The sequence below is a fragment of the Triticum aestivum genome, chromosome 2A (genome assembly GCF_018294505.1).
Source record: "Triticum aestivum cultivar Chinese Spring chromosome 2A, IWGSC CS RefSeq v2.1, whole genome shotgun sequence".
In the NCBI taxonomy this organism is placed as follows: Eukaryota; Viridiplantae; Streptophyta; class Magnoliopsida; order Poales; family Poaceae; genus Triticum; species Triticum aestivum.
The window spans coordinates 141,462,063-141,474,004 of NC_057797.1; the positions used below are offsets into that span (position 1 = coordinate 141,462,063).

The 11,942-nt window shown below is 49.7% G+C and overlaps 1 protein-coding gene across 1 annotated transcript; it reads left to right on the top strand.

The window, feature by feature from the left end:
* The first annotated feature begins 8,310 nt into the window (after window positions 1-8,310).
* Window positions 8,311-11,473, top strand: LOC123185019 (putative anthocyanidin reductase). Its single transcript, XM_044597039.1, has 5 exons — window positions 8,311-8,526; window positions 8,667-8,836; window positions 10,358-10,570; window positions 10,656-11,041; window positions 11,158-11,473. The coding sequence occupies exons 1-5, from the start codon at window positions 8,421-8,423 to the stop codon at window positions 11,288-11,290; spliced, it is 1,008 nt and encodes a 335-aa protein (XP_044452974.1). The 5' UTR covers window positions 8,311-8,420; the 3' UTR covers window positions 11,291-11,473.
* The last annotated feature ends 469 nt before the right edge of the window (window positions 11,474-11,942 follow it).

Consider the following 11,942-nt stretch of genomic DNA (forward strand, 5'->3'; position numbering starts at 1 on the left):
AAGCTGCATGAATTATCTCAGAATTTTTGGAAAAAGAAAAATATGAATTTCACCAAAAATGGCATTTCTGGTCCAAACTTGCAGAGGGAAAATTTTGAAATATTTGAACTGACGACAAGTGGATCTTCGTGGATCTAGGTTGAGGGTACTAAGGACTAGTCAGAGGAGTTGGTTTGGGATCAAAACTCAAAAGAAATTTGGTACTTCCTTTGTAAATCACCTAGGTCCATAAATAATGGCAGAAATAGTTTTGAGGATTAAATGAATGGAATAAAAATCAAAAATGGTTTGAAACTTGCTGGAGATGGGAGTCTTGACTTGATCCAAGGCAGGGATGGGTTTTGGAATGCTATGTCAGAATGTGACATGGCAAAAGAGGAAATTTTGAGTGGGAAAAGAATAAACCCATAATCCCTAGTGTTTCTTCTTAATAGAAGAAATTTCAAAAATAACTAGAGTAGAGTCAAGACAAAAATGAAAATCTCTCAAGACCAAAAATCAAGGTTGAGAAGAGTACCAAAATATTTGTCATAAAAGTTTTCAAAGGGAGAGGGTTTAAGAAAAAATTTAAATAGTTCCAAAAATTTTAAATAGCCTCCTCCAAATCAAATAAAGATTTTTATAAAAACCAAATCAAAATTTTTTTTGGAGTGTCACATGGTCCATCCATAAGCGGCAGCCTGGTTGCTCTCCACGCCGGTGTCTCTCTCTGGCACGCTCGTCTTGGTCACCCCGGCGCCGATGCTCTTCACAAAATTTTGCGCACTTTTCCCTTTTCTTGTAATAAATCGGAGGCTCATACTTGTCATGCCTGCCGCATAGGAAAACATGTTCGTTTGTCATTTACATCATCCTCCTAAATTGCCACTTTTCCCTTTGATGTTATTCACTGTGATGTTTGGACCTCTCCGGTACCTAGCAATTTGGGTTTATCATATTATCTCATGATTTTAGATGATTTCTCTCATTTCACTTGGACTTTTCCGTTATGCCGCAAATCAGATGTAGCTTCGACTCTTCGTTCTTTTTATGCTTATATTTCTACACACTTTCATCGCACCATTGCTCACCTCCAAACGGACAACGGAAAAGAATTTGATGATCTCTCCATTCGCAACCTTTTATTCAACCATGGCACTATTTTTCGTCTCACCTGTCCTTACACATCACAGCAAAACGGCCGTGTCGGCCGTGTTCTTCGCACACTTAATGAGAGTGTTCACGCTTTGCTTTTCCATGCACACATGCATGCATGATTTTGGCCAGATGCTCTAGCTACCGCCACACTTCTCCTCAACATTCGGTCATGCAAACCGCGGTGGCACTATACACCTCATCACCTCCTCTTTGGGTCTCCTCCATCCTATGACGATCTTCATGTCTTTCGATGCTTGTGTTATCCCAATATCAATGCCACTGCACCACATAAACTCGCGCCTCGATCTCTTGCCTGTGTTTTCCTTGGGTATCAACCTAACACCAAAGGTTTTCGCTGCTACGACCCGGTGTCCCATCATGTGTTCGTCTCGCGGCACATTTATTTTGATGAGGTTCACTTTCCCTTTCAACGGGCATCTTTGATCGCGTCGCCGTCTCCGGATGCACCCTCTCGACGACCTCATGGCGCCCTTGAGCTCTACCCGCCGCCTCTACATGCGGCCCACCCAGCTGCTCACTCGACCTCCCCGTCCTCGGCAGGGACCCCGACGCCGGTGCCCTCCCATGTCTCCTCGCCGGCTTAGGAGGAGCCGACCTCGTCTTCGTCGGCTCAGGAGGCGCCGGCCTCGCCTTCATCAACTCGGGCGGCGCTGGGCCCCTCTTCGCCGGCTCACGAGGAGCCGGCCTCTCGGCGCCCTCGTCGCCCCACTCGGCCGCCTCGGTGGGCCACTCGCCCGCCTCGGTGGGCCACTCGCCCGGGCCCTCATAGCCCCACCCGGCTGCCTCGGTGGGCCGCTCGATCGGGTACTCGGCACCTTCGGTCGGGCCTTTGGCCTTCTCTTCGGCCGAGTCCTCGGACGACCCTTTGAAGGCTTCTTCAACCGGCCCCACGGTTTCTTCGTAGCCGCCTCCCGCGGCCTCACCCGAGTCGTCACCCTCGCCGGTTATGCCCGTTTTCGTGGTTCCTCGCCGTCGTGGTCCCTTCCACCTCCTCTGTCGCCTCGTCATTCTATGGTGACGCATGCCAAGGATGGGATCCAACAGCCGAACCTGCGCTACCACAACCTCAGTGTCACGAAGATCTCTCCGGTACCGCACTTGGTGCGCTCTGCGTTGAGTAATCTGCACTGGCTCACTGCCATGCGCGCCACGTACGACACCCTTGTCGTCAACCGGACTTGGACTTTGGTCCCTCGTCCTCGCGGCGCCAACATCATCTCCGGCAAGTAGGTTTTTCGACATAAACTCCTCCCGGATGGCTCCCTCGACAAGTACAAGGCTCGTTGGGTCGTTCGCGGGTTTGCTTAGCGTGCCGGTGCTGACTTCTCGGAGACCTTTTCTCCTGTCGTCAAACCCTCTAGCTCGCTACTTCTTGATGATGGCATGTACATCAGCTTGACATCAACAATGCTTTTTTGTACGATCATCTCCAGGAGCGTGTTCTCTAGCAGCAGCCCGCTGGCTTCGTCGACCCACAATGACCGAATGACGTCTACCTATTATCCCGGTCTCTCTATGACCTGAAACAGGCCCCTCGTGCGTGGTACCAATGCATTGCGGCATTCCTCACTGCTCTCGGTTTTCACAGCACCGCATCCGACACGTCGTTATTCATGCTACATCGAGCCATTCATGTCGCAATGCTCCTTCTATATGTTGATGATATTGTCATCATTGCATGTAACACCCACAATGCGGCTATATCTCCCATGTGTCAGGGCGCGACTTAGAGGCATAGTCGCATGGTAGTTTTGTCGCAAGAGGGGTAATCTTCACACAATCCCATGTACTGAATAAGAAAGGGATAAAGAGTTGGCTTACAATCGCCACTTCACACAATACATAAATAATTCATACATCATCCAAATACACTCAAAGACCGACTACGGACAAATCCAAATAAAAGGGAAGATAAACCCCAAATGCTAGATCCCCGATCGTCCCAACTGGGCTCCACTACTGATCATCAGGAAACGAAACGTAGTAACGACCAAGGTCTTCATCGAGCTCCCACTTGAGCTCGGTTGCGTCACCTGCACTGGTATCATCGGCACTTGCAACTGTTTGGAAGTATCTGTGAGTCATGAGGACTCAGCAATCTCACACCCGCGAGATCAAGACTATTTAAGCTTATGGGTAGGATAAGGTAATGAGGTGGAGCTACAGCAAGCGCTAAGCAAATATGGTGGCTAACATACGCAAATAAGAGCGAGAAGAGAAGCAACGCAACGGTCGAGAAGCTAGATGTGATCAAGAAGTGACTACTTACATTCAAGCATAACACAAGACCGTGTTCACTTCCCGGACTCCGCTGAGAAGAGACCATCACGGCTACACACGCGGTTGATGCATTTTAATTAAGTCAAGTGTCAAGTTCTCTACAACTGGACATTAACAAATTCCCATATGTCACATAACCGCGGGCACGACTCTCGAAAGTTTATACCCTGCAGGGGTGTCCCAACTTAGCCCATCACAAGCTCTCACGGTCAATGAAGGATATTCCTTCTCCCGAAAAGACCCGATCAGTATCGGAATCCCGGTTACAAGACATTTCGGCAATGGTAAAACAAGACCAGCAAAGCCGCGCGATGCACCGACAAATCCCGATAGGAGTCACACGTATCTCGTTCTCAGGGCACACCGGATAGGTCAAACTACGAGTAAACCCAGCCCTCAAGTTGCCTCGAGGTGGCCCTGCAGGTTCCCCGTTTCGAACCAACACTCGGAGGAGCACTGGCCCGGGGGGTTAAAATAAAGATGACCCTTAAGTCTGCAGAACCCAAGGGAAAGGTATATGGTGGTAGGTATGCAAATGGTAAAACCAAGGTTGGGCCTTGCTGGAGGAGTTTTATTCAAAGTGAACTGTCAAGGGGTTCCCATAACACCCAACCGCGTAAGAAACGCAAAATCAAGGAACATAACATCGGTATGACGGAAACTAGGGCGGCAAGAGTGGAACAAAACACCAGGCATAAGGCCGAGCCTTCCACCCTTTACCAAGTATATAGATGCATTAATTAAATAAGAGATAATGTGATATCCCAACATATCCATGTTCCAACATGGAACAAACTTCAACTTCACTTGCAACTAGCAACGCTATAAGAGGGGCTGAGCAAAAGCGGTAACATAGCCAAACAACGGTTTGCTAGGAAGGTGGGTTAGAGGCTTGACATGGCAATATGGGAGGCATGATATAACAAGTGGTAGGTAGCGCGACATAGCGATAGAACGAACAACTAGCAAGCAAAGATAGAAGTGATTTCAAGGGTATGGTCATCTTGCCTGAGATCCCGCAAGGAAGAAGAACGAGTCCATGAAGAAGACAAACGAACGTAGTCGAACGGATCCTCACAACTCCAGAACAAAACCGAAGCTAACGAGAGAAGCAACCCGGAAAGAAGCAAGCAACATGGTAAACCAACAAGCATAAACATGGCATGATGCATAATCAAGTATGACGCATGTCCGGTTTAAAAAGGCATGACATGGCAAAGTGCAACAACCAAAACTATAAATTAAGTGGAGCTCAATATGAAACAAGTTACGTATTGATGAAACACCACATCAATTATTTAGTTCTCTCTCGTTTATGTACCCAACAATATTAAATGTTATTAAACATGGCAAGGGGTGAAGCATATGAAAACTACCTATCTAGGCAAGTTTAAATGTGGCTGGAACAACAAACAATAAGTCCGGAAAATCCTCATGCGCATATTTTAGAGTTTGTTCTGTTCTGTCCTAAAGCTGATTTTATTGTTGTTAAACAGTAAAACAAAGTGCACCGTGTTAATCTATGCATTTTTCTACCCCATTTACATATATAATTTATTTAAAATGGAGCTGCGGTTATTTGTTATGAAATAAATCATTTTAACATGGCATTATACAAAATAAACACAAAAAACATTTTAAACATGGCTTAAAGTGGCATATTATGAAATTAGGCAAAATTTTAAGCAAGTTGCATATATAAAACATTTTAATATGATGCACGGTTCATGAGTAATTATATGCATGAAAACTAGGGACTTTTCTGTAAAACTGCAATCCTGCGGATAATAGCTAAATTCGTTCGGCAGGAAAAAACAAGGACTGGGCCGAATCTAACTAGCCCAACAGTGGAAGGGGGCGCAGCGGTGGCTCACCATGGGCTGAGGCCCAGTTGGTGGAGGCAGGCCGAGCGAGACCGCTGGGCCAGGGCACGGTCAACGCGAGCGCTACTCGTGCGCTCGTTCTCCTTACGATGCAGCGAGCTGCGGGCGGCGCCTGGAGCAGAGCTCCGACGAGCGGGCGAAGGGGCGGCGAGGCGATGGACTTGGCGGACGGGAACGGGCGCAGGGGGTTCGGATCCGGGGAGCCATGCCCGGATCTGGCCGGAGCAGGACCGGCGACGACGAGCTCGGCTCGCGCTCATCAATTGCGGCGGCGGCTCCTGTAGAATGGGAGAGAGGGAGATGTGAGAGGAGAGAGGAGAAGGAGACAGGCAGGGGAAGTAGGAGCAGGGCGGCGGGGTCCGGCCTGGGAGGTCTCCGGTGATGACTCTGGCAAGGCCGCCGGTGAGGACGGGGACGGGCGGCGCATGGAGCTCGACATGGAGTTCCTCTCCTCGATCCCGCTCGGGGCAGGAGGACGGCGAACGATGGTGGCGCGACACGGGCGCCTTGGGCCCAGATCGGCCCGGGGCGGGCCGCAGATGGGCTTTTGCGGGCCCGGGTGGCGGGGTGAAGGCCGCGGCGCGCGTGGCAGCCTCCCGTTGGTGGAGGGCGGCGGTTGCGGCGGCGCTGGCCGCTCAGGCGGCGCCAAGTGGCGGAGGCGGGTTAGGCCGGCGTGGAAAACGAGAAGAAGGTTGTAGGAGGCTGGCAGCGCACGGATTTCGAGGAAGGAGTTGTCTGCTGCCAAAATGGAAGGGGGGCTTCCTTTTATAGCTAGGGCTAGGGTTTGAGGGGTTAGGAGGGGTTTTCGGACCGTGCGATCACCATCGGACGGCTCCGGGCGCGAGAAGGGATAGGTGGGCTGCCGGTGGAGATAGTGGGTTGTGTAGAGAGGAGGTGGTCTGCAAGGAAAGAGGAGGAATGCAGCCCGGCGGCTGTTTCTGGAGACCGACAACGTCCGATGATAGACCGGCTATACTGTCGCTATAGTTATCCGTTGGGGCATCAAATGGACTCTGAACTCGATGAAATTTGATAGGCGGTCTACCTATACTATAATAAGACCGCACGCCAACTTTCACCCTATTCCGAGAACACTTTCCGGCCACTTATAAAATACTATTTCGGAGGTGCCGCGAGCGCGTGTAAGTGTGTCTGGGCTCAGAACGGACAACGGAAAGAACTTGGAGACCCGAACGGATCCGAGTTTTGAAAACATGATGATGCAATGCACATGATGACAAGGCAAGATGCAACACGCAAGCAAATGACATGGCAACAACAGCGAATAACTGGAAGACACCTGGTGCATCGGTCTCGGGGCGTTACACTGCATCACGAGAGGACATGCTTCGCGACATCACTGGTCGTCTTGGCTCCGAGTTTCGCCTGAAGGACTTGGGCGCGTTGCACTTCTTTCTCGGTATGAATGTGCGACGTGATGCTTCAGGTTTTTTCTTCATCAAGGGCAGTATGCTCTTGACATGTTGGATCGTGTCGGCTACTACACCCGCCAAGGCCAAGCCGAAGCTTTCTGCCTCAGCTGGACAGCCTGCCATTGATGCTGCTCTCTACCGCAGTATCGTTGGCACACTTCAGTACCTTACGCTCACCAGAAGGTGCAGCAAGTTTGCTTGCATATGCACTCGCCTCGTGATGTTCATTGGTCTCTGGTTAGCGTATTCTTCGGTACATCCTTGGCACGTCGACTTATGGTCTTCGTCTACGTGCTTCCGCCTCCAGCGAGCTTCTAGCCTATACGGATGCGGACTGGGCTGGTTGTCCTGACACTCGACGATCCACGCCGGGCTACTGTGTCTTCTTAGGCGACTTGCTTGTCTCATGGTCCTCTAAGCAGCAGCCCACTGTCTCCCACTCGAGTGTCGAGGCCGAGTACCGCGTTGTTGCCAACGTCGTCGTTGAGACTTGTTGGCTGTGTCACCTACTTGGTGAACTTCGGGTTCCTATCCCGAAGGATACGGTGATTTTTTGTGATAATGTTTCGGCCACCTATCTCGCGACCAATCCGGTGCAGTATAAGCGCACCAAACACATCGAACAAGATGTGCAATTCGTCCGCGAGAAGGTCCGGTTGAGTCAGTTACGTGTCCTTCACGTCCTGACTACCCAACAGTTTGCTGACATTATGACCAAGGGGTTGCCAACCGTTGTATTCCAGTAGTTTCATTCCAGTCTTTGCATCGCCGACATCGACGCTTCGACTGCGCGGGAGGGGGGGTTGAGCGTGACATATCTGTAATTATCTCCAATTGATCTTCCTATGATCTCTAGCCTTGTATAGCTTGACTCCTAGAGATATGGTAGGGTTAGTTGGCTTGTCACGCAAAACAAGTTGTATATATTGTAACCAACTCCGATGAATACAATTGAGTTGCATCCAATACCTTTCTACATTCATTCCCGCAACCCGCAGTGTGACGAAGCGAGCGACGGAGGACGAGCGCACATATACAGCTTTTCTTCTGAAGCTTCCAATTACATGTGGTAGAGTAGCCCTTATAAAGAGGTCTCACTCTTACTACTGAAGCAGTATGGTACTAAATTTCTCACCTCTTACCATGCACCTAAATAGACGTTAGAGATTAATGAGGGATTATTGTCTTAAATAGGCTAAGAGATTAATCAGAAGTTATTGTCTTATAGTACGAGTCAAAGCCCATCTATAATCCAAACACAACCTTGCTCCGTGCTGACACCACTGCTGATGTGCTTGCATTTACATGCATGATCTCGTCACATCAGCAATGGACGAGAAACTGCTGTTCGATCTTTACAAAGCCTTGGACCTCGGCAACCCGCCGGTGTGCCTCGTAGTACACATCATCCGGAAATAGCTATTCTTATACTACCACAATTTGTCTGTTAGCTATAGCAGAGCAGAGCAGGTGGGCAGTCGCCCTCCGAAACCATCGCGTCGTGACGCGGTTTTCCAGCAGAGGAAACGGAAGTCTCGGGCCGGCGTGACCTTACTTAAAGCGGCAGAGAGGGCCATGGACGACACAGTCAGTTGAGTCGATTCCCTTGACCGGAGGAGAAGAGAACACGGGAGACCGAGAGTCCGAGAAGCTTGCTGCGAGGAAGATGAGCAGGGTGTGCGTCACCGGAGCCGCCGGCTACATCGCGGCCTGGCTCGTCCACAAGCTTCTGGAGCGAGGCTGCGTCGTCCACGCCACCTTGAGATCCCTCCGTAAGTTCAGCTAGCATGTAGCCCTAGTATATTCTTTGCATGGAACTCTGGAGTAGACCGAATATCCATGGCCGCAAGTCCTTGTAGCTGCAAGAAGGCTAATCGTCGTACGGAACCGTTGGTGAGTGCGTTCGTGGCAGGGGATGAGAAGAAGACAGGGCTGCTGAGGTCGCTCCCCGGCGCGGCGGAGCGGCTGGTGCTGTTCGAGGCGGATATCTACGACGCCGCCTCCTTCGAGCCGGCCATCCAGGGCTGCGAGTTCGTCTTCCTCGTCGCCACCCCGCTGCTGCACGACTCCAGCAGCACCAAGGTAACGCAAGACGATCGGACAAACTCGAGCTCAAAATCTGGCTGGTCACCCGCCTCTCGATGGAGCTCACAGCTCGATCTGCCGGTGCCTGAATATTTTGTGACGCTTAACCACTACGTAGGAGCTAGTACATCGGTGCATATTTTTCTCGTACTACTAGAATAAACTACGTACCTACTATTACTCCGGGTATGTGCCGATGCGATCGACTCAAACTTCCACCACGAAATTGATTGGAGTGCAGATAGCCGGCGAGGGACGGCGTGCGGAGTTCTTAACTCGCGGTCTGTCCCCTGTTATCGTAGGCGGTGGCGGCGGCTTTCGGCCAATATAATGGCCTCGCGCTGACTTTCTCTTTTGTCTTCACGCTCGCTGGCAGGATAGACCCTCGATCGGTACTTCTTAATACTCCTCCCTCCGGTCCCTTTTACTCTGTATATAAAATTTGTCTAAAATCAAATTTTATAAAGTTTGATCATATTTATACAAAAAGTACTAACATTTACCATGTTAAAGCTATACAATATGAAAATTTAAGTTATAAGACATCTACTGATATTGATTTCATATTATGAATGTTGATATTTCTTTTATAAAGTTGATCAAACTTTACGAAGCTTGATTTTATACAAATCTTATATGCGAACTTAAAAAAACCGGAGGGAGTAATTCCATCCGTGGACGCGACGAGATCGCCGGCCATAACGTGGGTTCCATCAGCGGCGGGGAGATCCCGGCCGTAGCCACAACCGCATGGTCACCATGGGGCGATCTCGTCCACTCGCTCGGTGGTCTCCATTTCTGCACTACGGCCACGCTTGAAGCGGGATTTTCTTTTTCTTTTTGAGCTGACTCTGGCCAACAGATGACCGAGCTTTGCACGGGATAAGATACCCGGATTAGAGAAACTCCGGACACGGACCGACCTTGGCTATTGCTGGCACTAGAAGTCGATCTAGAAACTGCATGCGTAGTCGAGTGCTCGAGCGGTTTGATTGGGACGTGATTGGAATTCCGGCGCTCCATGTGTTGGACTCTTCTTCGTGCATGCGTTTGACAAGCACTCTAGATTGCGACCGTGCCGACCAGCGGTTCACTGTGTGGTGTGTGCCGTTGCTACGTCAACGACTGCATGTCCAATATATGGCCATAGTTGGTTTGATGACAACGTTTGGAACTGCCAATATTTGGCAAACTAACATTTTGCATAAAATAAAAGTTGCCAAAGGTTGATAATTTTTTGTAGGTTGGCAAGAAAAGTTGGTAGCTAACCAATTACTAGCCAACGTTTGGCATCTGCAGAATATTGACATGCCAACTGTTGGCATCAAATCAATCATACTTTATATGTCACATACCAAAGGATAGTCAACTTGGGACTGTTGTGCGGTTAGTACATCAATTTTACTGAATACTAACACCTTTTTTTCACATATATAACTTTTTTAGCACAGTACAGTTGCATATCTGTTTATACATATAAGTTAACAAAGAAAGTGTTCATCGTTAATATGCATGCAGTACAAGAACATAACGGAAGCGATCGTGGACGCGACGCGCATCATCCTGCAGCAGTGCGAGCGGTCCAAGACGGTGCGGCGCGTCATCCACACGGCCTCCGTCACGGCCGCCTCGCCGCTCAAGGAGGACGGCGACGGGTACAAGGACAGCATGAACGAGTCCTGCTGGTCGCCGCTCAACCTCTCCTACGGTTACAGCAACGTTCACCTCGACGTAAGTATCCACACTCTCTCGGACAGCCGATCCATATCAGCTGGGTGTACCAGCAACTAACGGCGACGTGTTGGCGTGTACGCAGGCGTACGTGTCGTCCAAGCGGCTGTCGGAGGAGGAGCTGCTGGGGTACAACGACAAGTCGGAGGGCAGGGCGTTCGAGGTGGTGACGCTGGCGTGCGGGCTCGTCGGCGGCGACACCATCCAGCCCATCCTGTGGAGCAGCATCCCCGTGGTGGTGGCGCCGCTCACCGGCAACGAGATGCACCACAACTCCCTCAAGTTCATGCAGGCGCTCTGCGGCTCCGTGCCGCTGGTGCACATCGAGGACGTCTGCGAGGCGCACCTCTTCTGCATGGACCAGCCGTCCGTGGCCGGCCGCTTCCTCTGCGCCGTCGGGTACCCCAACATGGAGGACTACCTCGCCCGCTTCGCCGCCCGCTACCCGGAGCACAAGATACTGCTCAAGAAGTATGTATATGCAATCGATCGACCTAGTCTTCCTTCTCTATGTTCTCGGATATTATTATCTGTGGCTTGGTTGATCAATTTGTGCTTGTTTTTCTGTGGTGGTGATGGTGGTGTAGGGTGGCGGGAGAGGGGGTGAGGGTGAAGGGTGATTCGAGCAAGCTTGTGGATCTGGGATTCAGGTTCAAGTATGGTGTGGAGGAGACGCTGGACTGCAGCGTGGAATGCGCCAAGAGGATGGGAGAGCTCTGATGTGTGATGCCGTCGAAAGAAAAACCCAGGGAAAACCAAACTTTGGATTTGAATGCAGCCCGCATGAGTTTGAAGTATGGTCTTCTTTTTTCCGGTTGTTCATTGTGTAATGTGTCCCCGTTGTTGTTATTAGTATATGTTTTCTCGCCAGTTGCAATGTATTGCTTTCTTTTTGGTTTATAAGGCTTATTATGCATATCACTTGATATATAATTTAACCAACATAAAATGAGTTGTATAGTCCAAAACTCATACCGTTAGAAAGTACGCGCGGAGTACTCCTTACAAGGAACACTCCCATCTTGTCAGGTCACAACAAGTGACCCGCTTTATGTGCGTCACTTTTCGCAACGAGTTTTCACTTTTTCGTAGATTTGTTTATTTAAAACATTTTATCTCTTAAACCGTGGGTACAAATCTCGAATTGTTTTTATCGTTGGATTCTTCATGTCGAGATGTTCAAAATTAGATCTGTGTTGATAGATTTGACGAAATTTTTTCATGAAATGATCGGATCAAATCACGAGAAGTAAATCCGTGCCTTTTGTGAAACAAGAAAAAGATACATTTTTCCCTTCTAAGAGGCACGATCGTACCTCTCGCGGAAGCGAATATGTGCCTTCACGAGAAGTAAAACCGTGCCTCTTGCGGA